This window comes from Pteropus medius, unplaced genomic scaffold, assembly GCF_902729225.1.
Source record: "Pteropus medius unplaced genomic scaffold, Ma_sr-lr_union100, whole genome shotgun sequence".
NCBI classification, from domain to species: Eukaryota; Metazoa; Chordata; class Mammalia; order Chiroptera; family Pteropodidae; genus Pteropus; species Pteropus medius.
Genome location: NW_024350924.1, coordinates 10774204 through 10800234, shown reverse-complemented (window position 1 = coordinate 10800234; position 26031 = coordinate 10774204). Strand labels below are relative to the sequence as shown.

Below are 26031 nucleotides of genomic sequence, written 5' to 3'. Positions count from 1 at the left end.
GGAGTGGGGTAACGGGGGAGTTGGAATGGCTGTTGCCTCTTGAACCATGTCCCTGACTGCTTTCTCCCCTGCCTGCCTCTCTCAGTCAGGGCTGGTGTACACAGAGGACGAATGGCAGAAGGAATGGAACGAGTTAATCAAGCTTGCCTCCAGTGAACCACGCATGCACCTAGGTGCCAATGGAGCCAACTGTGGTGGGTAAGTATGGCTGAGTCGGAGAGCAGGAAGTAATCTTTACCGAGTCCTCTGTGTCCAAAGAACTCTGTGCTAAGGGGACGTTAGAAGGAAAGAGGAGCCATGGCAAGGACGCAGAGTGACAGCGTGGTGTGTTCTAGAAGCTACCGGTGTTCGGAATCACCAGGATATAGAGTACCTGGTGCAGAACAGTAGGTGAGGCTGAGCGGCCCAGACTGTGTGCCATGCTGAGGCTTCTCTTGCCCTGTGCTAAGGAATTAAAATAGTACCCTGTCTGGACTTGGGAAATTATAGGACAAATGACCCAGTTCCTCAATAAATAAACTGCCAGGAAAATAAAAAGAGAGAGGGACCCTAAGTGTAAAGACACCTGAGACACATATCAGTCAGTCGCAACGTGTGGACGGCTGAGGAAATGCGAACAACGTCCACGTTTTATTATCGTTAACTTTTTAAAGTTTGACATTAATGGTGTCGTGGGTATTTTCTTTTAAGTTCTTTGTGTTTTAGAGATAGAAACCGAAATATTTATGGATGAAATGATGCAACGTCTAGGATTTGCTCTGAAATAATCGGGCGGGGCGGGCGGCAGTGGGGGCCGATAGAGAAGCAGACCAGGATCTGGGTGAAACGAGGTCCACCGTGTGTGTAACATTGTTGAGGCTGGGCAATGGCTACATGAGAGTTTAGTAAAATATTCTTTCTAGTTTTGAGTCTGTTTAAAATTTTGAAATTTTCTATAATAAAAAGTTAAAAATTATAACCGATCTCAACTTTATTGTGCATAAGAATAATCTGGAAGGACTGTTTAAAATGCAGATTTCTGGACCTCCACCCTTGAGCTGGACTGAGGTAAGGCCCAGAAACCTGCATTCGTAGCGAGCACCAATGTTGGATAACATTGCTTCAGGGGGGCGGAAAGCCACTGAGTTGTGAGTATGCGAGCGACAGGAGCAACTTGGTGTATTGTGTACACACAGATGGCAGAGTGAACGACGAAGTGGGGGATGGGGGGAGACTCGAGGCAGTTGTGGTGACGCAGGGAAAAGAGGGCCATCGGTGTGGTATGAACGAGAGGAGCGGACTGCAGAGCAGCCAGAGGTGGCAGGTACAGGAGACAGCCAGGAGGCGAGTCATCGGAGATGAGAGGTAGAGAACAGTAAACAGTTCACTGATTAGACTACCAGGCAGATGGCGAGGCTGTTCTTCAAGTGAGGGAACACAGGAGGAGGAATTTCCGTTTCTTGGTTTTGTAGGGTATGGTGAATGTGGCGTGTGGGTAGTCGTGGGGGGAAGTCAGCAGGATGGGGGCGCCCAGTTGCGTATCGAGCTACTGGTTGTTGGACCAGACGGGCATTCAGGAGGGGTTGCCTCCAGATTCCTCGCACTGCCTTAGCCCTAGAGCCTTCACACCCCTCTTCTGGGACTTGCCCGTCTGTGAGCCGGAAGGAGAAGCAGCCGTGGTAGCGTGAAATAATATCCGCAGCAGCCTTAGGATTAGAAATTTAGGATTAGAAAACCAAGACAGGGCACCCTCTTTTTCTTCTTTGCAGAGCTGGTCTTCAGGGGTCTCTCGCTCTGTTTTCCTCCCTCCCCTTCTTCCCCCCCCCCCTCTGCATCTCCTCTAGGTGGAGAGTTCAGAGGAGCCTGTCTATGAGAGTCTGGAAGAGTTCCATGTCTTCGTCCTCGCCCACGTGCTCAGGAGGCCGATAGTGGTTGTGGCGGACACCATGCTGAGGGACTCCGGGGGAGAAGGTGGGGGCCAGTCCTCACGCCACCCCGAGCACCCTCTCTCTGCAGAGCCTGGGGCCAAGCACCGGGAGGCACAAGGGAAAGGGGATGTAGGGGCCCTCGGGGGGGAGGGGGGAAACAAGTTGTAAATGACAACAGTGCAAAATTCTCCAGAGATTCGGAGTAGAGCAGTTGGGCTTAGTTGATGAGGCTGCTTGGGAAAGAGTTATTCAGCGGGGGTTGGAGTGAAGGGGAGCGGCGGGCAGAGTGCAGCGGAGGGCTTGCCCGCTAGGCGGGAACTTGGCCTTGCTGATGATCTTCGTGGTTTCCTGCAGCATTCGCCCCGATTCCCTTTGGGGGAATCTATCTGCCCCTGGAGGTCCCAGCCAGCCAGTGTCACCGCTCGCCGCTGGTGCTCGCCTATGACCAGGCCCACTTCTCTGCGCTCGTGTCCATGGAGCAGAAGGAGAGCGCCAAGGAGCAAGGTGCTGGGTGCAGTGTCTGTGCCTCTGCTGCCTTTCCGCTTGGGAGAACTGAAGTGGGAGAGTTTAGAACATAGGAGGGAAGAATTAAGTGACACGCACCCCGGTCAGCACACATTGATGCTGTTTTTCCAAGCTGTGAGATACACTAGCGTTTTAAAATTCTTTAAAAACTAACAAACAGAGATTTGGGAAGAAACATGGTAGCCTGTAATCCCTGCCCCCTGTTCTGGAGTAAAGAGCCTATGGATTAATGTCATAGAACCTTCCAAATGTCATAGAACCTTCGCTGTATTTGTCTTAATGATGACCTTGAATTTCCTGAATTCACATCGACTGGAAAGAATGTCGTAGTGTTAGTTGACCGACTGGTGGGGCGTCGTGGAGATTAGCGACCTAAATTCCGTGCTGGGTAGTAAGGGAAACGCAGCCTGCTCGTTTGTGAGACTAGCGCGCTTCCCACGCAAGCACTGGGGGTGACCGCGGTGATCACGCTGCCCCCTCCGCCTCCTTTTCGGTGAAGTCGGTCTGTGTTCACTGGCCTTCCTCGCTCCTCAAGGAGACTCCTAATGACGTGTTTTTCCCTCCCCAGCTGTGATCCCACTTACAGATTCAGAGCATAAGCTGCTGCCCTTGCATTTTGCTGTGGACCCTGGAAAGGGCTGGGAGTGGGGCAGAGACGACAACGACAACGTCCGACTGGCCAGGTGAGGCAGGCCCGGCCTCTGCATCCGCTTCGTGGCCGCGATCTCTTCCACATTCAGCGTCCGTCTCCCAGGCACCCTTCCTTCCTCAGCTCAGAGCAGGACAGTCACGGCCCAGCTCTCGTGTCCTCGGGAAGGTGGAGAGCTGGGGGACGGGTCGGGCACCAGGGCTCTTGCAGTGTGGACCTGCTTCTTCGCCCTGTGAAAGAGATTGGAGTCCTGGGGTCTCGATCTGTTCTTTCCTTACACTATGAAAAGCGGCTTTGCACCGATACCTCCCAGAGTCCCCAAAACAGTGATCAGAAAATCAAAATAATGAATGTACACTTCTTCTCCCAGGCCAAGTGAGAGGGCTTTTAAATACTTTGCTCTGGATGTTTGCCTTTCTGGAATTTAAACAGCGCTTCCTTCTTCGGGCTCCTGGAACTGGGGCCCAACTGAAAGCGTTTGATTAAAAAACCCAGAGTTTACGTCTTTAAGTGAGAGCCCACCTAACTTTCAAAAGCTCCTTCTAAATAATATTTGCATCAACAACAATAACAGTGGGTACCATTTCGCATTTTCTGTTTTCAAGACACTGCTGGGTCCTTTCCAAATACCATTTTAATCCTCGTTAAAACCCTGCAGGATATGTTGTTATCTGTACCTGTTATCAGCCCCAGTCCAATTTCAGGGAGGTTGAAGTGACTTACTCAAGGTCATCAAGCTTAGTAACTGGTGTAGCTCTAATTCAAATCCAGCCCAGTCCGAGTCCCAAGCCTGCTCCCTCTGGACCTCCTAGCTGTCACACTGCTTTGCTTTTTAAAGGTCGCAGCACATTTCTAATTCTTTTTCTCCTTTTCCTAGTATCATCCTGTCCCTAGAGGTCAAACTGCATCTGCTTCATAGCTACATGAATGTGAAGTGGGTCCCAGTGTCCTCAGATGCACAGGTGAGGACGTCCCCACCTCAGCCTTGTGCGTCCTCATTTCTGGTGGCAGGGAGAACGAGCTCTGGTGGCACGCTGCTTCTGAGTCTCTTCCGGGTGGCGGCCGGGTCCAGGTGTCCAGGTTTGGGAGTGACTGGACTGCATCGGACACTGTGCCAGAAGACACTTTGCCCTGCCTTTTGGCCTGTCAGCGACCCCGTTTTCCTCTCTGACCAGCTCTGCTTTCTGATGTGAAAACATATTCCTCAAGAAGTTCTCTGAGGAGAGATTGTCATTACTTTGTCCCAAGCCCACTGTACGTAGACCTCTGCGTCGGCACCAGAGGAGACAGAATAGCTTAAAGAGCTCCTGTTCCAGTGGGTTCTGAGGACGTCATTATTATCTGTGGGACAGGGGCACAGGAGCAGGGCAGATGGCTGGGCCCCAGAGCCGAACTTCTGCAGGTTGGGTGACCTGGGTTGCTCGTGGTTGGTCAGGACTTTCTAGGGCAGAATTCGGCACGGAGAATTTTATAATAAAGGACATACTCTGGTGTCTGTAGAACGTTCTCCCTCCTCAGAGGTCGTGTATTGTGCAGTTACTCACTGCTCTAGAGGAGGCAGGCTTCGTTTTCACATCTCCCTATGACAGAAGGGAGTCAGCTTGCAGGGGGAGGTGCAAGTTAGATATTAGATACAGCTTTTCCTTGTCCATGGGAGGGCCACTGGAGCCGAGGAAGGACAGTGCCCTCCTGGGTGACTCTTCCCCTGTTACGACAGCGGCCTCTCTCTGAAACCAGTCACTTCCAGGACACAGTTCACAGGGGCGTTACCACCCTCTTCCACGTGGCAATTCCTCCAGCAATGGCCTTAGGGAGTCTCATGAGCCAAGTGGAGGGGATGGAGGTCCCAGGGCCCTCCCCCGACCCAGAGCAACGGGACACCCGACAGCGCTGTTCTTGTTTCTCCCAGGCTCCCCTGGCCCAGCCCGAGTCTCCCACGGCTTCCGCTGGAGACGAGGCCCGGTCCACTCCCGAGTCCGGGGAATCAGACAAGGAGTCAGTGGGCAGCAGTTCTGCCAGCAACGAGGGCGGCAGGCGGAAGGAGAAGTCCAAACGGGACCGGGAGAAGGACAAGAAGAGGGCGGACTCCGTGGCCAACAAACTGGGCAGCTTCGGCAAAACCCTGGGCAGCAAGCTGAAGAAGAACATGGGAGGCCTGATGCACAGCAAGGGCTCCAGGCCCGGCGGAGCGGGAACGGGGTCGGGGACGAGCAGTGGCGCGGAGACGCTGGAGAAGAGGAAGAAGAGCTCGCTGAAGAGCTGGAAGGGTGGCAAGGAGGAGGCGGCCGGGGACGGGCCCGTGTCCGAGAAGCCCTCCGCCGAGTCTGTGGGGAACGGAGGGAGCAAGTACAGCCAGGAGGTGATGCAAAGCCTGAGCATCATGAGGACTGCCATGCAGGGGGAGGGGAAGTTCATCTTTGTTGGAACCCTGAAGATGGGTCACCGCCAGCAGTATCAGGAGGAGATGATCCAGCGCTACCTTTCTGACGCCGAGGAGAGATTCCTGGCCGAGCAGAAGCAGAAGGAGGCCGAGAGGAAGATCATGAATGGAGGGGTAGGGAGCGGGCCGCCTCCGGCCAAGAAGCCGGAGCCGGATGGCGGGGAGGAGCCGCTGACGGCCCCCCTGGTGGAGTCCAAGGCCTTGGCGTACTCTGCCGGTTACCCCGGGGGCTTTACCATCCCTCGGCCCTCTGGGGGCGGCGTTCACTGCCAGGAGCCCCGCAGGCAGTTGGCAGGCGGTCCGTGTGGGGGGGGCCTGCCACCCTATGCCACCTTCCCCAGACAGTGCCCGCCTGGGCGGCCCTCCCCGCATCAGGACAGCAGCCCTGCCCCGGAGCTGGGCAGTCACCCCAGGGACGGGGTCCACCGGGGCTCGTTGCTACCACCCGCCTTCCGCGTGGCCGAGCCCTACAGCAACGGCTACCGAGAGCCCCCAGAGCCAGACGGCTGGGCGGGAGGGCCCAGGGGGCTCCCCCCAACCCAGACCAAATGCAAACAACCGAACTGCAGCTTCTACGGACACCCCGAGACCAGCAACTTCTGCTCCTGCTGTTACCGGGAGGAACTGAGGAGGAGGGAGCGGGAGCCGGGTGGGGAGCTGCTGGTGCACAGGTTCTGAGGGGGGCCTCGAGGGCAGGGGGCTCAACAAAGAAAGTCAGCTCGACTCATTGGCTCGTCAAGACCCAGCCCCCATGTTGACAGGGCAAATGCAGTGACGTTTGTGGGAGCCTGGCTGGAAACTTTGAAGGTGTGTGTGCTGGGGAGCTGCCAGGCTGGAGGGACCAGGTCAGGGCCTGCGACGGTGCCTCGAGGGCCCGGCGCGTCCTTCGCAGATCTCGACTTGATGGGACTGAGGAGGTGTAGAGGGGAAAGGTGGCGATTCTGTCTCATGAGCCCCTGGGTCCATCCTGGGGCCCGTGGGAAGGTGGGGAAGGTTTGGGGCGGGGGGGTGGGCAGAAGTCTGGGGGAGAAACAGGAAAAGCTGGTTCTCAGTCAATAAAAGAAAAAAACAGACCAAAGTTCCTTTAGGTCGGTAAAAGCACACGGTGGACTGAGTTGGGAACGTGGAGGGAAACGGGGAGATGAGACAAACTTGCTATCGATTTTAATTGTAGAAATGAGGGTTGGATAAATTCTTCCTCCTGAAGGATCTGGAAAGACAGGGCAGTAATGCGCGCCCGTGGGTGCCCGTGAGGAGGGGTCGAGTAAATTGATGTTTGGAGATGGGATGGGGAAGAACTTGAAAGTCGAGTTTTATTCCCTCTGAACACCACCTGCCATCTCTTCTCCTTCGAGAGGAGGTTGCCGGTAGCCCCGCCCCTCGTTCCTCATCCTTTTTGAGGGCTGAGCTCAGCTAAATTAAGAAGGTTGTGATTTTTTTTTAAAGACTTTTTATTTTTTAAAAAAGTTCCCTTTGGGGACGGGAAGAGTGAGGGGAAGAGCAGCTGTGTGTGTTGACTCTTCTCCAGGTGAATTGGTGCAGAGGTGACCTTTTTTTAACTACTTAGCAATAACCACATTATGGGGTTTGCGTGCGCCTTGCGGTGGCCGGGAATGGGGTGGGGGGACAGACCGTTAACTGTTTCAAACAAAACCAAAAACCTAAATCGAGCACTACTACCATCCTCTGCTGCTGCATTTCTGTAGAAAGCAACTTATTTTTTTTTACCTTTTTTTTTTTAAAGGAAAACAAAAAGACCCCAGCAAGCAAAAACATTTTAAAAAGTGAATCTTTTCCCCCTATTTAAGTGATTTTTTTTTTTCTCCTTCCTTTCTACTTTTGGAGAATGAACTTAACATCCTGGCTTCTTTTGTTAAGCCATAGATGACCTTTATCTGTGGTTAGTTGATTAAAATAATAAAAAATACTTTGTAAGAAGAGATATTTTTGATAATAGGACTGATGTTGAAAAATGAGGTAGGGGTCGGGACAATTTATAAAAAGGAGAAATATATTTTAGTGAACTATAACCACAGGTCACAGATTACTCCCAATGAGCCGATCTGTCTGGATTCCACCCCCCCCCCCCCCCCCCAGCCCTTTTCCCAGGGGCGGGAGTGGGCCCGAGGGCGCAGGGGGCGGGGAGCTCCTTTGCATTTTGCACAAAGCACAAGTCTGGGCAGCCTGAGCTCTGGCCAGCACCATTTTTAAGAGCTTTAAATCAGAGGACCTATCTATTCTGGGCCAATTTCCCTTTTTATTTTATTTTATTTTTTCTGAGAAAAAAAAAAAAGAAATCAACTATGCAATTGTATACACTCCTGGGTGCATACGAAGAAGGGGAATAAGTGTACTTACGTGTCCAGTATTAATTGGGGCTATTTTTCTGCATTTGGATTTCTCTTCGGAGGTATGTACCTGTAACCCACCCCGTGGAATGTAATCCCCACATTTGATCTAAGGCAGATTCGGCTGTGTGTGTGTCTTGGTGGTGGTGGCGGGGGAGGGGGCGGCGGGGATTCCTGTTTGCCACATGTTGCTTCTACCCAATGGGGAAAGTTGTCACCCTGTTTCCCCTTGGTAACAAAGCCACCACGACTGTCCTCTTTATTGGAACTGCTTATGGTTTAGAAAGATTCCTTCTTCCTCAACAAACTTGAAAGTCACTTATTTTCCAAATCTGCTAGTCTGTTAATTTAATCATTCTCTATGGCTATAATTCTTAGGCTATTATTTGAAAATAGACTGGTTTTAAGAAACCAATGAAGTCAAAGGCTCCAGAGGAGGGGTGGCTTATATTCTGTCAGGGCCGGGACTCATATGAGATGAGATTCCCCTCAGGTACAAAACTTAAGCGGGCACTGAGAAACTCGGCAGTCAAAACAGATGCTGTCTCAACGCAGTATTGTTTTTAATTAATGCAAAAATCCATGATGAACAAAAGACAAGATTCCACAGGATTGGGACTGGGGTGAGGGAAATAAGGTTGAGTTGAGCAAGTAGGGGATTGCATCTTGTCTTTATGTACAATTGTGATAATTTGTTCATTGTGGGTGTTTTTTTTTTTTACATTAGTTTTAATTTTCAAAAAATATTGCATTAAAGTAGTATCTTGGTTACTGGGTTTTGGGGCACCCCTTCAGTTTTGTGCACTAAATGGGTGCCTTGCTCACCTCACCCTGTTTCTGGGGTTAGAACACTGGTGAGACCAACATGCACCCGAACAACAGGTGGCTCAAACTCACACCTTGACTTTGCACAGCTCCCTTCGCTTTCCCGTAGGCATCCATGTCTGTATCATAGGGTCCTGCCCTGGACCAGTAGGAATGGAAACAGACCAGGGGTTTCCCAGAGAGTTAAACCAGGGAAGTTTTGATTCTCCACTGGACTGCTGTGTTTGGATTTGATCTGTCATTAGATTCTAGGTAATACTTTTTAAAAACAAGACAATGAACAAAAATGGAAACCTTGTGTCATGTTTGTTTTTGTTTTGATTTATAAATTAACCAATCCTAATTTCTTGTGACCTCTTTTCAAATAAAAAAGGTGGAAATTATGGGGGCGAGTATGGTAAAATAGGGCTTTATTTAGGTCCTATAGCTTTTTATTAAGAAATAAATTAATATTTTTCTTAATTTGGGAAGGTAACTATTTATTGAGACGTTAAAAACCATCTCCATTCTAGGGATGAGGGAACCCGAGTGAGTGGATGTTTTTCTATAGGTATGAGTAAGGTTTGTTTTGCTTGCTGCTTTGAGGGGGTCGTGTGGGATACAGGGGTAAAGGAATAATGCCTGGGAAATGAACTTGGGTTGGTTTGTGGTATTTTGGGAAGATGAGGGGGTAGAAGAGGCAAGCGCATGCAATCACTGTGTTGGGGAGAAGGGAGGAGAGTGGTACACGGTGTGAGCAAAAATTCCTTATCTTCGGGGAGGTCTGTGGGCGGGGTGGGGGTGGGGACCGACCCCGTCACCCTAGGTGAGGGATGATACCATCTCTCAGGCTTCAATAAGTGCACTTAGTTCCTTTAATCCAGGGTGTTGGGGTACCCACCGAGCTGTTTGTTGGGGAGGGGAGATTTGCCCCTTTTGACTTAAGACAGTGCTACCCCCCCACCCTAATTCACCCCAGCCCTGATGGAACACGTATACCATAGGATAAGCCTCCAGATACCTCCCTTGATCTCTGCTGGTTTTATTGAGGGTTAAAAGATTTAACCAAAAGTTTTTCCCTCATACTGGATTCTATCATCAAAATAAAAATTGTATTAAATTTCTTTTTAAAGATTCGATCTCTTCGTGGAGTGGGGATGGTGTTGCGTGCAGTGGTGCACGGGGCCGGAGGGGCCGCCTCCGTTGGCTGTGTGTCTTCTCAAGCAAAAGCGAAGCTCACAGACCAATAAAACAAACACACAAGAGCTGTGACTTTGGTGCATTTAGGAGGTCACACCGAGCTGGGGAGAATGTGGCTGGATCTGAGTGACTTCCGAGAACCCTTTACCACCCTTACTCATCTCTAAAGAGCCACATGTCCAAAGTTCCAGTCACAATGTTTTCTTTCCCAATAAAAGAGCTTCAGAGATGATTGTCCCCGAGTTACTCAGACACTTCTGGACTCTGTGTCCTCCCCTTTCTCCAGGGAGTCAGTGCCCCAGACACAGAGCCACAGCTGAAAGGACAGAATTAGGAGCCCCTTCCTGGCCTGGATCATCTGCACCCCAGGATTTTCTAATCTTTCCCTGGAGGCCTTTCGGCTGCAGACTCCGTGAGTCACCGGGCACTGTCTGCGCTTTGTGGAGCCCCAGTCTGCAGAGCACATCGTGGTTCGCCCCCTGTACTTAAGCTGATTGACAGAATTTATGAAGTCCCCCGTGCAGACACTCCCTATGCCACAGCCCTTCACTGGCCTGGCGGTTGAGATGGGGAACGGAAGCTGCCTGACAGCCACGGGGCTGACAGGCGTGGGGGTGGGAGGACTTTGGCCTCCTCCAGTGCAGCTAACTGCATCTGTGACTCATCTGTGAGCCACTCACCCCACCTCCTCCAGCCGCCCCTCCCGCAGGCTTCAGTCCTGGCACAAACCTGCAACCAGAGCTGGATTCTGAAAATAGAAAAATCTAATACAGCCCTTGCCTTTCCGCCCTTCCTGTCAGCCACTCACTCAACCTCCACTGGGCGTATGTGGGGTGGCGATTGGGGGGTAGGGTCCCGTCACTCAAGCCTCAGCTGCTGCCCCCATTGCGTTCCTGGTTGGATGCCCATCCGAATCACCCACTTTTTTTTTTCTGCTGCTTCCCTCCAATCCCTTGATGTTTTTTCTCTCTTTCTCTGCTGCTCCTATACCTCGAAGTACTTAAAGAATAAAATAAGGCTCTTGAATAGAGAGCGGCGGCGAGAAGCGAAGTGGATCATGAGATGTTGAGGTGGTGCGCACCTCGTCCCGTGGCGGGCCTTGGGAGGTGTCCCCCGCCCCCAGACTGAGGCCCGTGGCACGCGGGTGGGGGCGGAAGTGCTCGATAGCGTTTAGGACTTGGAGGATCAGGAGAATCGGGCGCACGGGCCACCTTCGCGGCAGGTGTATGCCTCTCTGTTCCAGAGCGACTCCCTGTCTCGCTATTTTCACTGTTTCCACAGTCTCAGCCAAGACGGGGGACTTGCTCAGCTGAGGCCGGAAGGGTGTGTGTGTGCTGGGGGTTGGAGAGACAGTGTCACTTGGAAAACTCGGGCCCCCACCTAAGGATTGCTGCCTCTGTACAGACTCAAAATCAATGAAACAGCAGCCCTTTAACTCTCGCTTTCTATTTTATTTCCTGTCTTTTTCATATCTAAACGGAGATTTTCGCCTGTCACGGTCAGCTGCGGTCCCCTCACTTCCCCTCCTAGTGTCCCCCACCCTTCCACATCTTGCTTCTTGGGTTGCAGGGAGCGGGGAGGAGTGGGATTGTTGAGCTGAACAGAGGTTTCCAGCCCTCAGCTTTCAAAGTCCTGCACATGAATTATTAATTTGGAGATCTGGTGTCTGTCTGGGTTGGAGCGAGGAACTAGGTACCTGGAGTGGGCTCCAGTTTCTCATTGGTCGGGGTGTGTGTGTGATGGAATAAGTGGGGAGATCTTTTGCTTGGGCCTCCCACCCCCGCCCCAGAAACTGGCACATAAACATACCGGTACTCGTGTCTGCCTCCTGGAGAGATTTCAGTTTCTCTCCCTACTTTTCCACTGCGCCCTTCCCACGAAATATGTTTCATGCTCTCTGGAGAAGGATGTACAAACAACTGATTCGACCCCCTCCCCAGTTCTTGGGTCTCCCCAGGCAAAAAAAATCCCCTGAGGTCTAATCTGCATTTACTTCCCAACTGCTTTTGTTAGGTCTGTCAGGGAAGGCAGTAAGGAAGCCTTAAGTACCTTTGTGTTCTTCCCACTTCCTCCACCTGCCTCTCCTCAAGATACAAAGAAACGGAGCTCCCCAGGGAAGCCACCACTGAGAGAGTCTAGAGAAGTGGCCCAAATCCTTCTAGTTTCATACTCGGTATTACTGCCCCCCTCAGTCTCCAATGCTCGTGAACTCGAAGAGAATCGGAGCTGGGAGTGGGGTAAAGAAGGGAATCTGGGTATTTTTTCCCAGCTCCCCATTTTTTTCTCACCTTTCTTAGGCTCCTCCACTTCCTCTCCACTTCCCCAAAATTGTGTGTGTGCTCCTTTAAGGGGCTGGGCATCCCTCCCGCCCCCTCCAGAGTCGGCTGAAGTTTCCCAAGGAGCCTCCTCCAGCTGGGCTGGACACACCTTTCAAAGCCCCCAAATCGTGCTCCACGCACCTCACCTCGAAGGCTCCTTTCCCCGAAGTTTACCCGCTGCCCCTCTCCCTGACTGACCTCCTCTCAACAAGACCCAGCCTCTCCCCAAGGGGCTTGAGCATCCTCGAAGTTTCCTACCCCTAACTGCTCCGTCCCCGGATGGAGCCGGAGAAATGTGGTGGGGGGGCCGGGGCCAGAGTTTCGACATCGCCCCCCAGAAGGAGCAGCCAGAGATGGGGGTAAGGAGAGGAAACTTGGGCTTGGGAGGGAGGGGAGGTCGGCCAGAGGGTGTAAATGGGGAGGACGTGGAGATAAAAGTGGGAAGAAACGGATCTGGAGCAGGAGGGTGTGTCTCAGAACCTGATGATGGAGCTCGGTCTGTGTTTTTCACAGTCTCAAGTTCATCGTCACATTACCCATTAACCAGCCCCTCCCTTTACTGCCTGCCAGCCCTGGTCCTGAGCTCCCCAAAGCCACTGATCTCAGTTTCCCCTGAGAGTCTGAGTGTAGGCCTCCAAAGGTGGCGGCTGAGTGGATCACGGCCCCCGGGGGTGGAGAAGCCGGGGGATTAACCCTACACCCTTCACAGCTGTCTGGACCGAAGTCTGTCCAGGAGGGCGGGATTCCGGAGCCCAGGAGTCGTCAGCTTGGCAGTCGCCTGGCCTCTGGATGCCTCCCAGGTAATATGCTCTTCCAATTCTTCTACTCTCCAGAGATGCCTTCGAATGTCATACCACTCAAACCCGGCTTCATATCCTCGCTAAAGATACCTCTGTAATGCTCTCCTGGCTCAAAGTGCTCCTGTTTGAGGCTCGCTCTCTTCTCTGTCCTCAGCTGGCTGGGAGCTTGGACCTTGATGGTCCATCTGTTTTCTTGACTCTGTTACCCCTTTTCTCATTTACTTATTAAATAGATAATTGAGCGCCTACTATGTGCCAGGCACTGTTCTAGGCTCTAGAATAAAGGAATACAAATTCTCTCCTAAGCTTTCATTCTCAGGAGTTAGAGGAGGATCTTAATCTTCCCTCTTCAGACCCTCCTGTCTCACAGGCGTGGGTGTATGTGAGGGTGGCAGCACTGGGGGTCGTCATAACCTCTCTTCTCCTGTAGGGGAGCAGACCCTAGCGTGGGCCCCAGGCGTGCGGAAGGGGCTGGAACCTGAATTGCCAGGAACCCTGATCTGCACCAACCTGAGGGTTACCTTCCAGCCCTGTGGATGGCGGCGGAGTCAGGTGAGATGGTTAAGGCGATGGAAGAGACTGTGAGCAGGAGATGGGGAGGAGGGTCTAGAAGGATTTAGACAGACATTACGGGAAGTGAGACAGAGTGATGCTGAAGGGCTGTCTTTTGACTGTATTGGGGAGAGTCAATGAGGACTCTCTCTAGGGAGGCGAGGGGCGGCAGAGCGAGGACGAGCGAGATCCCAGAAGTCTTTAGCATCGGCCTTGTGCTTCCCCTAGGACACTCCCCTGAGCAGTGAATATGATTTCGCCCTGGTCAACATTGGGCGATTAGAGGCTGGTAAGTACAGGGGTTTGGAGAAGGGGCTCGCTGGGGTGTTGGAACTCCTCTTCATCCTTCCCCTCTTCTCGGGGCGCAGCTGGGAATGCAGTGGGATAGGCAGGGAGAGGTCCTTCTGGGGGCACCCCGATCCATGACTACACTTCCCTCTAACTCCCGACTTTAGTGAGTGGCCTATCCCGGGTCCAGCTCCACCGTCCAGGGGCACTGCTTAAATTCATCCCTGAGGAGATCCTGATTCACGGCCGAGACTTCCGGCTGCTCAGAATTGGTTTTGAGGCTGGAGGACTAGAGCCTCAAGCCTTTCAGGTAAGAGGCACCCCCATCCGAGGCACCCCTCCTCCCCTCAGAACCTTGGGGTCCTTTCTCTGGCAATTCCCAAGACGCCCCTATCTCCCAGGGCGCCTCTCATCCTTCCCTCTGCTTCTTTCCTCAAGGAAAGGCTAAAAGCCTGAGGTAAATGTTAGCATAATGGGAGTAAAGGGCATGAATTCTAGCCCAGCTTGGCCAACTATCAGGAGTGTGACTGGGCAAGTATTTTCCTTTGAAAAACAGACCAGGTTGGAGGAGATTCTTCCTAAGGTTCCTCCCAGAATTAACACTGTGATTCTGTGGGTCCGTGCGTGTTCTCCTGGCCCCAGGCCCCTGGCCCGCGGAAGCTCCTCGTCAGGGACTGTCTTCGCTGTTCTTTTCTACTGGTGGCAAAGACAGTGAAGAAACACATGGGCCCCATTTTCTTCTTTCGCTTCAGTCTGAGCCAAAAGGATGGACTGTCCTTTCCCCATAGGTGACCACGGCCATTGTCCAAGCCAGAGCTCAGAGCAGTCGAGCCCAACCGTACACAGGAATAACCCTGAGCAAGGCTGGTGAGTGAGGATGCTTTGGGGCAAGGAAAGGGTAGAGACTGAAAAACAGAGGCTGCTGAAGACAAAAGAGCTGAGACGGCGTCTCTGGTTCCTCTCCCTCCTCCTCCCTGCCTCACGCGTAGGCCAGAGTTCTGGCTCCAGAAAGCCATCCATTCCCCTCTTGGAGACATCAGAAGACTGGGAGACTGAGAGGAAAAAGCAGGGGGCCAGCGCCTGGAGGGTCAGCCTCGCCAATGAGAGGTTCGACGTAGCCACCAGGTGATCCCCTGTCCACCCCCACCTGCCGCCCTGTCTTCCCACAGTTCCCTGCTCCTCTAAAGCCACACCTGCCACACACTCCAGCCTCCCCGGACAGTCACAGAGCTATCCCCCTTACCTCCTGGGTCTCTGCGTCTGAGATCACTGGGACTGATCCCCTCCTAAGCATCTTCCTCATCGCAGCTTTGCCTTACGATGAGGTCACTGAGCCAAGACGTGACCTAACTCTCAATTTCACAGCCTCCCCCGTTACTTCTGGGTCCCTAACCGGACTCTGGACAGCGAAGTCCGGAGAGCATTCAGCCACTTCCATCAGGGCCGAGGGCCGGTCAGTGTGCGGGTCAGGGTAATGGGTGTGCCTTGGAGGGTTACGGGAGGTCGGGGCTCATCTGTGGAGGGAGGGGCTCCCGGCGAAGTCAGGGCCGGAGCGAGTTTTTCCCACAATGATCCTCGACTCACCTATTCGAAGCGCCTGTGCTGGCATCACCCTGGGGGCAGTGATCTTCTCCGCTGTGGTGGCTTCTATGCAGCCAGTGACCCTAACAAGGAGGACATCAGGTGAGGGAGGGGTGATGAGAAGAATCGAAGGCCAGTGGCTCAGGGCAGACGGCTCCTTTACTCGCTGACTCCTCCCCTCCAGAGCAGCGGAGTCGATGCTCCAGGCCGGGCACGCCGACGTTGTCCTGGTGGACGCTGTGGATGAGCTGCCTAGTCTTGCAGATGTCCGACTTGCCCACTTGAGGCTGAGGGCCCTCTGCCTGCCCGGTGAGAACCACCTTTGACCCCAAACCCCAACCCCTAGGTCCGCTGACCCTAACCCGGTTTACTTTTTGCCTGTGATAGATGAGTAACTCTTCAGCCTGCTGATCCTTAGTTTTCTACTCAACTCTCCCGTATCCCAGACTTCCTGATTTCCTGTCTCCCCAACGCAGTTTTTTTTTTTAAAAAACAGCTTTATTGAGAGACAATTTACATAGCATCTTAACTGTTCAGTTCAATGAATTTTATTATATTTACAGTGTTGTACAAACATCACAATTTAACTTTTGAAACCTCATGGCCATTGGCGGTGACTTCTCCTTCCTACCCCCAGCCCTAGGCAACCACTATCCAACTTATTCTTAACCCTTTGGGCTGTAGACCCTGAATCCTGAATCCCGACTTCTCCTGATCTTTGCCCTTCTGACCTCTGCCCTCTCAGATTCATCGGTAGCTGAGGATAAATGGCTCTCCGCCCTGGAAGGAACACGATGGTTGGACTATGTCAGGTACTCCGTCTTTTTCCAGTCATGATTTAACCTTCTGTTAACTTGGACGCCTACGTGGCCTTCCATTAACTCTTCTCCTTGGTTTCCCAAGACTTTATTTGCTGCTCCTTAGAAGGGGCAGGATTTGAGTCTGCCTCTCTTCCATCCCTTGACCCATTACTCTCCTCCTCCAGGCTATCATTCTTCCCTCCTCTTCCTCACCTGCCCCTCCAGGTCTTGTCTTCGAAAGGCCAGTGACATCTCAGTCTTAGTGACATCCAGGGTTCGCTCTGTAGTACTTCAAGGTGAGTTTCTTGGGTCAACTCACTCCATTACCTGACTTTTTCCTTTACCCACCTGGCCGGGTTCTACTCAGGGAGGGAGACCTATGAGGCTTCCTCGTCTCCTCCCAGTGTTACTATCCTTCCCTCCCTTCGCCAGGCGCTACTCACGACCTCCAACTCATCCTTCAGGGCTACTCTGCCTCCCAACTACACCTCGTGGTCCCTAACGGAGGGTTTTCCGCCCTCTGTTCCCATCCTTCCATCAGTGGTTGGGGGTTGGGGTTGGGGCGGGAAGGACAATGTGGAAGCTGGTTTAAGATTTATAATTCTGCCTCCACATGCGGCTGGGTATTTCTAGCCAGGTGGAGTCTGTAAGTGAGTCATTCGAGGTCTTTGTTTTCTCTTCACTTCTGTGCGCCCTCTCAATCCTGCCCACCCCAAACTTTCCCCCTCCGCGCCTCCCCCTTCCTCTTGCCATGTTTCCTTTTCTCATTCTCTTCCGCCCTAGTTTATTGGCCCCTCCTTCTTTGTCCCTTCTCCCTTTATCACCCAGAGCGCGGTGATCGTGATTTCAATGGCCTCCTCTCTTCACTCGTCCAGCTGCTTTCAGCCCCTGAAGCCCGAACACTGCTTGGGTTCCAGTCACTAGTGCAGCGAGAGTGGGTGGCGGCTGGACATCCCTTCCTGACCCGACTTGGGGGAACTAGGGTCAGTGAAAAGGTGAGAATGTTTTGGGAGGGTATTGGGGAGGGGGTCACTATTATAAAGAAGGGGATCAGAAAGTTATAGAGTATAATCCATTGGAGGTGAATCAGGTCCGGAGGGTCCCGAGGTTCGGCAGAGCTTGGAGGGAGACCCAGATGCACGAGGGACCGTACCCCCTGCTATGCTCAGTTCGGATTTCCATCTCTTGATCTCCTTAGTGGCCCGTTCAGTGTCCCTCTCATCCGCCATCATTTTGTCTTCTTCCCCCTTTAGGTCCCCACAGTTCCATCCTCTTAATTTCCCTCTCCTCAGGCCCCAGTGTTCCTCCTCTTCCTCGACTGCGTCTGGCAGCTCCTCCAGCAGTTTCCAGCTGAGTTTGAATTCTCTGAGTTTTTCCTTCTTGCCCTGCACGACAGTGTCAGGGTTCCTGACACCCTTACGTTCTTGAGAGACACTCCCTGGGAACGTGGGAAGCAGAGTGGACAGGTGAGTGGCTTTCATTTTTGATTCCCCGCCTCCCTGCCACACTGAGGAGTAATTTCTGAAGCTTGGTCTTGATTTATGAAAAGTGAGGTGCCATGGGTGGGCAAGGGGGAGGTTGGTGCTCACTCTCAGGGGTGGGCTTTCACCCTACATCTGTCTTCTGGAGTAAGAGATGAGAGTTTCATAATTTCTCTCTAGGCCTGGCAGGATTATGGGTTTTTTTTTGTTTAACCATCCTTTTTCTTGTTTCCTCTGTTCAGTTCAACTCCTATACACAAGTCTACACCCCAGGGTACTCCCAGCCCGCAGCTGGGAACTCTGTTAACCCACAGCTGTCTGTCTGGGACTGGGATTTACGCTACAGCAACGAACAGATACTACAATTCCATAACCTTGGCTATGACCCGGAACATTGCCCAGATTCCTGGCTCCCTAGACAGCAGGTGAGGTGTCTAAACTTCCTAAACTCCCTCGACTTTCTCACAGGCTCATCCTACTAGGTGGGGAGAATAATATCTGAGTTCCCCGGGGAAAGCTACCCCACTCTTATTCTGTAGCTGTCATAGTCCCTGACTGTCCCCAAGAAGTCAGAAATCCTAGAATGGCAGAGAACATCCTTTTTGTCTTCATCTTCTCATGTACAGATTTTATAAGTTTCCTTAAAATCAACTTTAATCCATCCTGAGGCCTAATCTAAAACCTAATGAGGAGGAAGGATGCCGTTCTCAGCCGGAGGCTTGTCGTTCCATCTCTAGTGTAGTGTGAGTGGGCGGCAGCTGCACATTCCTTCTTGACCCAGTTTGCGGAAACTGGGATCATCTGTTTCTAGTTGCCGCTTGATTTCCTGTTTCCTTTTAGTCAAGCTTCATGGTTCCTGGACCCCCGAGTTCTGTGTGGCTCTTCTCTAGAGGGGCCTTGACCCCTCTGAATCAGCTCTGTCCTTGGCGGGACAGCCCTTCCCTGCTGGCAGTCTCTTCTCGTTGGCTCCCTCGACCTGCTATCTCCTCTGAAAGTCTGGCTGATCAGGAGTGGGGGCTCCCCTCATATTGGGGAGCCTGCCCTTTACCCTCGGGGCTGCTGCTGCCTGGATATCTGGGACCCCAGATCAGGCTCTGGAGACGCTGCTACCTGAGGGGAAGGCCTGAGGTCCAGGTGAGAAGGGAAGATGGGGATTGGGGGTGGGAGAAGGGTTTGACTGCTGAACCCCAAGTCCTAGGAGAAACCAGGTTATTTTCAGGGGCTGGAAAAGGGGATTGGGGGATTGGCAAGTGAAGTACCATTCGTGTTGGTATCAATGTGAATAGGTTTGGGAGTGTGGATGGGTGGGGAAAATTGCCTATGGCTCACTTCAAGTGGAACTTAGGGCATAGTTGGAGGGGTAAAGGGAATTAAAAATACCAGAAGTAGCAGACAGATTTCAGAAGCAGAGAGCTAGAGCTGCAATAATATTCCTCTCCACCTCTCTTCACCTTCTCCCTAGATGGGCCTCTCAGCTCCCACAATCTCTGGCCTCCAAGATGAGCTATCCCATCTTCAGGAGCTATTAAGGAAATGGACACCAAGAATATCTCCTGAAGATCACTCCAAGAATAGAGATCCAAATACCATTCTCTCCCAATCCCATTGAAATTGCTGACTCTCTCATGGGCAGGGCAGAAGGCGGTACGAGTGAGGGAGGGTTCTGACTAATCCTTCAGCTTTCTCATCTGGTCTTACTGCCTCAGCTTTCACACTCCAACCCGTAAACAAACTCACTGACCTGAGTTTCCAATGAGGACTGGTGGTGCTAACCTCCAACTCTTGCTCAGTCCGATTTGGTTCCTCAAGATTACCTATCTAGCTTATTGCGATTTGAAGAATTAAGACACAAAAATAAAAATAATCCAGAATATGATAACCTCTTTTTTGAAGGCAATTCCATCCCTTTTGGATATCCACCTGTTGTGAGATCAGAGATTCTGTTCATCAGTCCCGACCAGATGGCCTACAGACCTCACTCTCACCTCTTAATGCTGAATTCCAATTTCTATTTCCTCCATTACAGCTTCCTATGGCTATGAAATGTAACGGGAAACACCTTGTCTCTTCCAATTGTATGTTTTTGTAGTGACATTTTTATTTAAGGGGTCCATTAAAGCACAGTATTTATACACACTGCTGGCTTTGGCTTTGTGTCTGAATAAAGGATCCTAGGTTAGAAAGGGGTGGGTGGAGGGTGCGTGTGACTAGAGAGGGTGGCACCCACATTATTGATAAGGAAATAAGGGGATGGGTCAGGTGACGCTCTGCAATTTGGGAGAAGGGTCCTTCTCCATGCTTCCCATTTAGGTGTAGATGAGGCAAAAGTGTACCAAGACGTGGCTGCCCGGGCCAGGTTCTGTTCTGGAGGTTGAAGCCTCTGGGCTTCCATGTCAACCTCCCCATGGGTTTGGTCACACCCCAATTCTAAGCCTCCGGTTGCCTTCAGCACCCTATGCAACACTCACGAGGCGAGTCCAGACGTCACTCCAGCTCCGACAGACCGCAGTCCCCTCCCTTGAGGAAAAACAAAATACTACCGCAAGCCTAGGCCGGTGCCGCGGCCCGGGGTGCAAGGCCGCCTCCGCGCCCCACGGCAGCCGAGTCCTTGGGTTTGGGGGTTCCTCAGCACACCCTCCTCAGCACAACCACAAAATATACGGAAAGTAAACTTCTGTCCTTTCAGTTTCCAAATTTACATGTTGGGAGCAGTGTGACCCCGTAACGTCTCGCGCTGCCTGGAGGGGGTCTGCGCGTTTCCGCTCCGCCTGCCTCGCCCTGAGCGCTCGCAAGGGCAGCTCAGGGCCGGACCGGGAACCGGAGAACCACGCCGCCCGCACCGCGTCACGTCTCAGCGGCTCCTAAGATGGCCGCGGCCGCTTCCGGCCCCGCCCCCTCGGGGCCCCGCCTCCCGCCCCCACGTCCGCCTTCGCCCCGGAAGTGGAAGTAGTAGCCGAGGTCGGAGCGCGGACTCGCTCCCTGGAGACGGCGGGAGCTCTTTCGCCATGGCGGCCGGGCCGATCTCCGAGCGGAACCAGGGTGAGTGGGAGGAACGAGCCCAGAATGGGCCCAGGGGGGCTGGGAGGCCCCGAAGGGTGCCAGCAGTCTTTTCATGTGGGCGGGAGATTGGGCCACCCCGGAGGGCGCGAGACCGGCCGCCGTGCATGTTGGGGGCGGGGTGGCCGGGTGCAGGCTCAGGCCTTGTAGGCGTGATTCTATGTCCAATCGTCTGCCTTCCCACCCCCTCACCCTCCAAAGAAAAAAATCAAAAAGAGAATTTGCAGCAGAACTCTAAATTAGACTTAAAATTGATTCTCTAGTTCCTGGAAAGAGGGTGGTGTAAGGGCTTAATTTAACGTCCTTTTTTTGTTTTGTTTTGTTTCCTTTTTGCTCCTTTACTTCCTCTCCACCCCCAATTCCCCTGCCTGGGTTCCATCTTCATGATCCTGTCATCTCCCTTCACGTTATACTCATCTCTGCTTTAACCTCTTGCTCCACGGTCCAGATGCCACTGTGTACGTGGGCGGCCTGGATGAGAAGGTTAGCGAACCGCTGCTGTGGGAGCTATTTCTCCAGGCAGGGCCAGTGGTCAACACCCACATGCCAAAGGACAGAGTCACTGGTCAGCATCAAGGTGAGTACATGCCAAGAGGTGCGTTTTAATATTGAGGGGACACAGCGCTACCGGAGGGCCCCAGCAGTATTCACACCTGTTTTGGAATAAGCAACCTAGCCTAGCTCACAGTTTGTTTCTGGGACTGTTCTCAATCGAATTGAAGTTGTTATTTTTTGTTCTTTGTGCTTTCAAAGGTATATGAGTTACACCCCATTTTGAACCACTTCACTTCAGTTGTTAATCTCTCTCCCCCTTCCCCAGGCTACGGCTTTGTGGAATTCTTGAGTGAGGAAGATGCCGACTATGCCATAAAGATCATGAACATGATCAAACTCTATGGGAAGCCAATCCGGGTGAACAAGGCATCGGCCCACAACAAAAACCTGGATGTGGGGGCCAACATTTTCATTGGGAACCTGGACCCAGAGATTGATGAGAAGCTGCTTTATGATACTTTCAGCGCTTTTGGGGTCATCTTACAAACTCCCAAGATTATGCGGGACCCTGACACAGGCAACTCCAAAGGTTATGCCTTTATTAATTTTGCTTCGTTCGATGCTTCGGATGCAGCGATTGAGGCCATGAATGGGCAGTACCTCTGTAACCGCCCTATTACCGTGTCCTATGCCTTCAAGAAGGACTCCAAGGGTGAGCGCCACGGCTCGGCAGCCGAACGACTTCTGGCAGCTCAGAACCCACTGTCCCAGGCTGACCGCCCTCATCAGCTGTTTGCAGATGCACCCCCTCCACCCTCTGCCCCCAATCCTGTGGTGTCATCATTGGGGTCTGGACTTCCTCCACCAGGTAAAGCTTTTGATTCAGAATGTGTTTGTTTTGGGCTTGGGGGGATAGGACAGGAAGAAGGAAAAGAACCAACAAAGGGGGACATTGAGTCAGTGGGTGATGAGAAGAAGATGGAGGGTGGTAGTTGTGGGGAGGAAAGCTGCTGAGTTTCTCCAGGAGGCTGAAGTTCTTAGTGTTGAATCTCGTTGCTTCTGGCTTTAGAGAGCTGCGGGGAGGGGAACAGAACTCATTCTGCCTGGAGGCGCCAGACCGGAGCAGGTCTCTAAGGACATTCTGTCTGCACTATCATGAACTCAATTCCATTCCCTCCACAGGCATGCCGCCTCCTGGCTCCTTCCCACCCCCCGTGCCACCTCCTGGAGCCCTTCCACCTGGGATACCCCCAGCTATGCCCCCACCACCTATGCCGCCCGGGGCCGGAGGACATGGGCCCCCATCAGCAGGAACCCCAGGAGCTGGACATCCTGGACATGGACACTCACATCCTCACCCATTCCCACCGGGCGGGATGCCCCATCCAGGTGGGTACTCTGCTGAGAAAGGGAGGGACGAGCCAGGAAGAGGAGCTCTGTCACCACTTACGCTGCTGCCCTTTGTCCCTCAACAATAATAGAGTTCCAGAGCTGACCTTCAGACACTGTTTTATAAAAACAAACACAAAATATTTTACTCTCTCTGCTTTAACAACTCTCACCCTATTTCCATGTCTTACATTTTTCCCAAGGGTACAACTGTCCTCGTCGTTTCTTCCTTGACCTTTACTTCCATTCTCTCCTCTGACTTTCACCCCATAACAGTGACCATAATGCCAAGTCTAGGGGACACTTCTGCCCCTTATCTGGTTTGACCTTTGCTCTTAATGTAACACTGGCCATGTCTTGTTTGAAAATCTTTTTTTTTTATCCAGATCCTCCCTCTATCCTTCTGTCTACTCAGTCTCAGCTACTTTAACAGGCTCCCTTTTCTGTGCGTGTCCGTAGGTTTTTGTGTTTGGTTCTCTTTTGTGCATAGCTCCTTTACCTGTACTCTGATGCCTCCTAGGTCTGTGTCTTTGATCCATGATATTAACGTTCCAGAGTCTTCCGTCTTGCTGCCGAATGGACAGCTCCACCTCCTTCCTCCTCCCCTTCCTCTAGTGTTCTTTGTTTTCAGGTGCATGATTCAGAGGTCTTGGAGTTATGTTTGACTTTTCCCTATCACCCCACTCTTGAAACTAAGTCTTATTAGTATCATTGACACCAGCCCCACTGCCAGTGCCCCAGTTCAGGTCCTCAGACCCTCATAATTTCACACCTAATTTATTGTAGGAATTTCCTAACACTTTTGAGTCCAATTTTATCTACCTTTGATCCACTTTCAGAGTAATTTTTTGAAAACACAGATATATATACACCTTTGCTCAAAATTCTTGTTTCTACAGAATAAAGCCCAGACTCATTACCATAACATTCTAGGCTTTTCACGACCCGGTCCCTGCCCCTTACTCCCGTGACTGCGTGGTGCCGCTGGCTCCTGAGTTGCTGGTTTTCCAGGAACATACTGTGCTGCTTGACACACCTGTGATTTGCACATGCTTTTTCCTTCTGCCTGCGATGTTCTGTTCTCACTCTGTCCACCTGAAAAATTCTTATCCTTTAGAAATAGATCTTTGTTCAGGCAGCATCTCTGCTACGTTCTCGAATCCTATGAGCAGGTCCCTCCGTCTATTATACTTCTGTAGCACCATGACCGTGCCTGTCACGGGGGAAGCAGTGAACCGAGTGGGGAATTGATTGGGCATTCGGTTGCTGTGTGCCGTCGGAATAGGGTCGAGGATAAGGGCACTTTTTTTTGTCAGCCTTAACCTTCCACACTCTTCCTGATGTCACTTCTCCCTCCGTTTCGTTTTCTCTCTTTCTTCCTTTTCTTTGTTCTTGTCTCCATTTTCTTATGCGTCTGCTTTGTTCTCATAGGGATGTCTCAGATGCAGCTGGCCCACCATGGCCCTCATGGCTTAGGACACCCCCATGCTGGGCCCCCAGGATCTGGGGGGCAGCCACCACCTCGACCACCACCTGGGATGCCTCATCCTGGACCTCCTCCAATGGGCATGCCCCCCCGAGGGCCTCCATTTGGCTCTCCCATGGGTGAGTAGCCTCTGGCCACCTCCCTGTCCTCACATGTCGGTTTCCCGCGGCCTCCCTGGTCACATTCCTTTTCCCCTCTTTTCCTTCCTTAGCATCTCCCTGTCCGCCCTCTGCTGTGTTGTCTCAGCATCAGCCATCTCCCATTTCTGTTATTAACTTTCCTTTCTCTCTCTACAGGGCACCCAGGTCCTATGCCTCCACATGGTATGCGTGGACCCCCTCCACTGATGCCCCCTCACGGATACACTGGCCCTCCACGACCCCCTCCCTACGGCTACCAGCGGGGGCCCCTCCCTCCACCCAGACCCACTCCCCGACCCCCCGTTCCCCCTCGCGGCCCTCTTCGAGGCCCTCTCCCTCAGTAACTTCGCATTCTCTTTTCTCCTGGTGTGTTCTCCTAACACCTTTTCAATTCCTCGGACCAATCAGAGTTGTGTAGCTCCCTGGGACTAAGGCACTGATGCCTCTCAGGCCTCTTTTTTTTTTTTCTTTTTTTGAAGTAATCTTTTCACAGGAGGTTTTATTGTTTTCTGTGTTGGTCCTAAGTGTTTTACAGATACACAGAGATAATAAAACTAAACTCCTTGTTTATTCTTTGTGGTCTCTTCCTTGGCAAAGTAACTTTTCCTCTTCCTGTAAGGAGACGTCAGCGTGTTGGGAGAACAGCGAGAAGGTAGCAGTGAGGGGTTTCCTTCCGCTCTTACAGGCTCGTTCCGTCGGGGCAGCTGCTTCTCTGCATCGGTGTTAACACTCAGAAGCAGTGGCGTAGGTTCCCGTGAGTAGTAAGTGAAAACAATGAGCAAAGTTTCTGGAGATAACGCAGGCAAAAATAGGAAGCTACCTGTACAGAGCCGTTTATTGCAACGAGCACTATTCGTCAGAGCTGGGTTGGAAACAGCTCACGCGCCGTCGGTAGGGGACTGGTTGAGTCAGCCGGTAAATCCACACAGGGAGCGCTGCGCAGCCGCAGAGAGGAACGAGGAGGACGCTGCGACTGTTTGAAAAGGGACATCTCCAGGCGGTGCCGAGCCGTCCACGCAGGACGGAACGTGTAGTTTGCCACTTGCATAACTAAGGGGTGGCATGTAATACATACGTTTGTTTATATTTAAAAAATGGAAGGATAAACCTAAAACTAGTGGAAATTGATGCCACTGTGGTGGGGCGGTGGGGGGCGTCATGGAGGAAAGCCGGATTTCTCAGCCTGCTGTGCTCCTTTTCTTTGAAACCATATATGTGTTTTAGATAATTGCAAAACAAAGTAGAAATTGGAAGAGTAGGAACTCAGTAAACCTTCATTTTCTTCTGTTCTTTACCACCAGACATCTTAGATAAGGGATTTGCATCTTATTCCTGTTTTTTCTCCTCGGTTCTTCCAAACCGAGTTACATCACACAGAAATCTGTGCTCAAAGAGTCAGTAACTAGACTAAATCCAATGGCCCATTTTTCTGTTCTTTGCATCATTTAATCCTGTTACATCACCCCCTTCTTGAAATTTTTTTTGATTTACATAACTCTAAACTTTTCCTAAACTTTGGCTAAGAAAAGGTGAGCATGGCCTCGTTCTGCATCATTCTCTTTCATGTGACATTTTTATGGGCTCTGCTGGGGCAGCTGAGGAGGTAAAGACGAGCAAAGCAGTTCTGTCCAATTGTTGGCAAGGGTGTAGACTGACACATGGGAGATTATTATGAAACAGAATAGTTGGAGAGCAGAGGAAGGGTATCTAAGCAAGAAAACGTCCAGGAGAAAAGGTGACAAAGGTAATTTGAAGGAAGGGTGGAGGTTCC

The 26031-nt window shown here is 51.9% G+C and overlaps 3 protein-coding genes and 1 long non-coding RNA gene across 15 annotated transcripts in view; 3 read left to right on the top strand and 1 right to left on the bottom strand.

Annotated features, from left to right (window-relative positions):
- Positions 1-6589, top strand: part of OTUD7B (OTU deubiquitinase 7B) — a 45422-nt gene extending 38833 nt beyond the window's left edge. For all 10 annotated transcript variants that reach the window (XM_039841446.1, XM_039841438.1, XM_039841439.1 and 7 more), the window contains 6 exons: positions 86-198; positions 1823-1950; positions 2262-2411; positions 3001-3115; positions 3959-4043; positions 4991-6589. In XM_039841446.1, the coding sequence (XP_039697380.1) occupies positions 86-198; positions 1823-1950; positions 2262-2411; positions 3001-3115; positions 3959-4043; positions 4991-6199 (1800 nt within the window). In that variant the 3' untranslated portion in view covers positions 6200-6589. The remainder of the gene's footprint in view (positions 1-85; positions 199-1822; positions 1951-2261; positions 2412-3000; positions 3116-3958; positions 4044-4990) is intronic.
- Positions 3001-12210, bottom strand: LOC120585188 (uncharacterized). The gene is made up of 2 exons (XR_005648269.1): positions 12162-12210; positions 3001-3311 (listed from the first exon to the last, which is right to left on the bottom strand). It is a non-coding gene; the product is annotated as an uncharacterized LOC120585188 (long non-coding RNA).
- Positions 12211-12255: 45 nt separating this feature from the next.
- MTMR11 (myotubularin related protein 11) lies at positions 12256-19829 on the top strand. 3 transcript variants are annotated; one of them, XM_039841450.1, is made up of 17 exons: positions 12264-12550; positions 12901-12991; positions 13422-13543; positions 13772-13832; positions 13999-14141; positions 14620-14698; positions 14821-14956; positions 15197-15284; positions 15426-15514; positions 15597-15721; positions 16158-16224; positions 16438-16508; positions 17041-17207; positions 17505-17678; positions 17936-18118; positions 18534-18827; positions 19156-19829. In XM_039841450.1, exons 1-17 carry the CDS (start codon positions 12485-12487, stop codon positions 19300-19302), a joined length of 2103 nt encoding a protein of 700 aa, XP_039697384.1. In that variant the 5' UTR covers positions 12264-12484; the 3' UTR covers positions 19303-19829. The 3 variants fall into 3 exon arrangements, with proteins under 3 accessions (XP_039697385.1, XP_039697383.1, XP_039697384.1); XM_039841449.1 differs by having other exon boundaries at positions 12262-12550; positions 15197-15514; XM_039841451.1 differs by lacking the exons at positions 18534-18827; positions 19156-19829 and adding an exon at positions 18320-18526 and having other exon boundaries at positions 12256-12550; positions 15197-15514.
- Positions 19830-20385: 556 nt separating this feature from the next.
- On the top strand, positions 20386-24832 carry SF3B4 (splicing factor 3b subunit 4). The gene is made up of 6 exons (XM_039841456.1): positions 20386-20732; positions 21199-21327; positions 21571-22113; positions 22428-22634; positions 24066-24239; positions 24417-24832. Exons 1-6 carry the CDS (start codon positions 20699-20701, stop codon positions 24602-24604), a joined length of 1275 nt encoding a protein of 424 aa, XP_039697390.1. The 5' UTR covers positions 20386-20698; the 3' UTR covers positions 24605-24832.
- The last annotated feature ends 1199 nt before the right edge of the window (positions 24833-26031 follow it).

What these genes read in the sequence shown, in the direction of transcription:
- SF3B4 (XM_039841456.1), top strand. Translation starts at nt 20,699, where the DNA reads ATGGCGGCCGGGCCGATCTCCGAGCGGAACCAGG. An exon ending in AGTCACTGGTCAGCATCAAG is followed by an intron (nt 21,328 to 21,570) that starts GTGAGTACATGC and finishes CCCCTTCCCCAG; the next exon opens with GCTACGGCTTTGTGGAATTC. An exon ending in GTCTGGACTTCCTCCACCAG is followed by an intron (nt 22,114 to 22,427) that starts GTAAAGCTTTTG and finishes TTCCCTCCACAG; the next exon opens with GCATGCCGCCTCCTGGCTCC.
- MTMR11 (XM_039841449.1), top strand. Translation starts at nt 12,485, where the DNA reads ATGTGGTGGGGGGGCCGGGGCCAGAGTTTCGACATCGCCCCCCAGAAG. An exon ending in AGGTTCGACGTAGCCACCAG is followed by an intron (nt 14,957 to 15,196) that starts GTGATCCCCTGT and finishes TCAATTTCACAG; the next exon opens with CCTCCCCCGTTACTTCTGGG. An exon ending in GTGGGAAGCAGAGTGGACAG is followed by an intron (nt 17,679 to 17,935) that starts GTGAGTGGCTTT and finishes TCCTCTGTTCAG; the next exon opens with TTCAACTCCTATACACAAGT.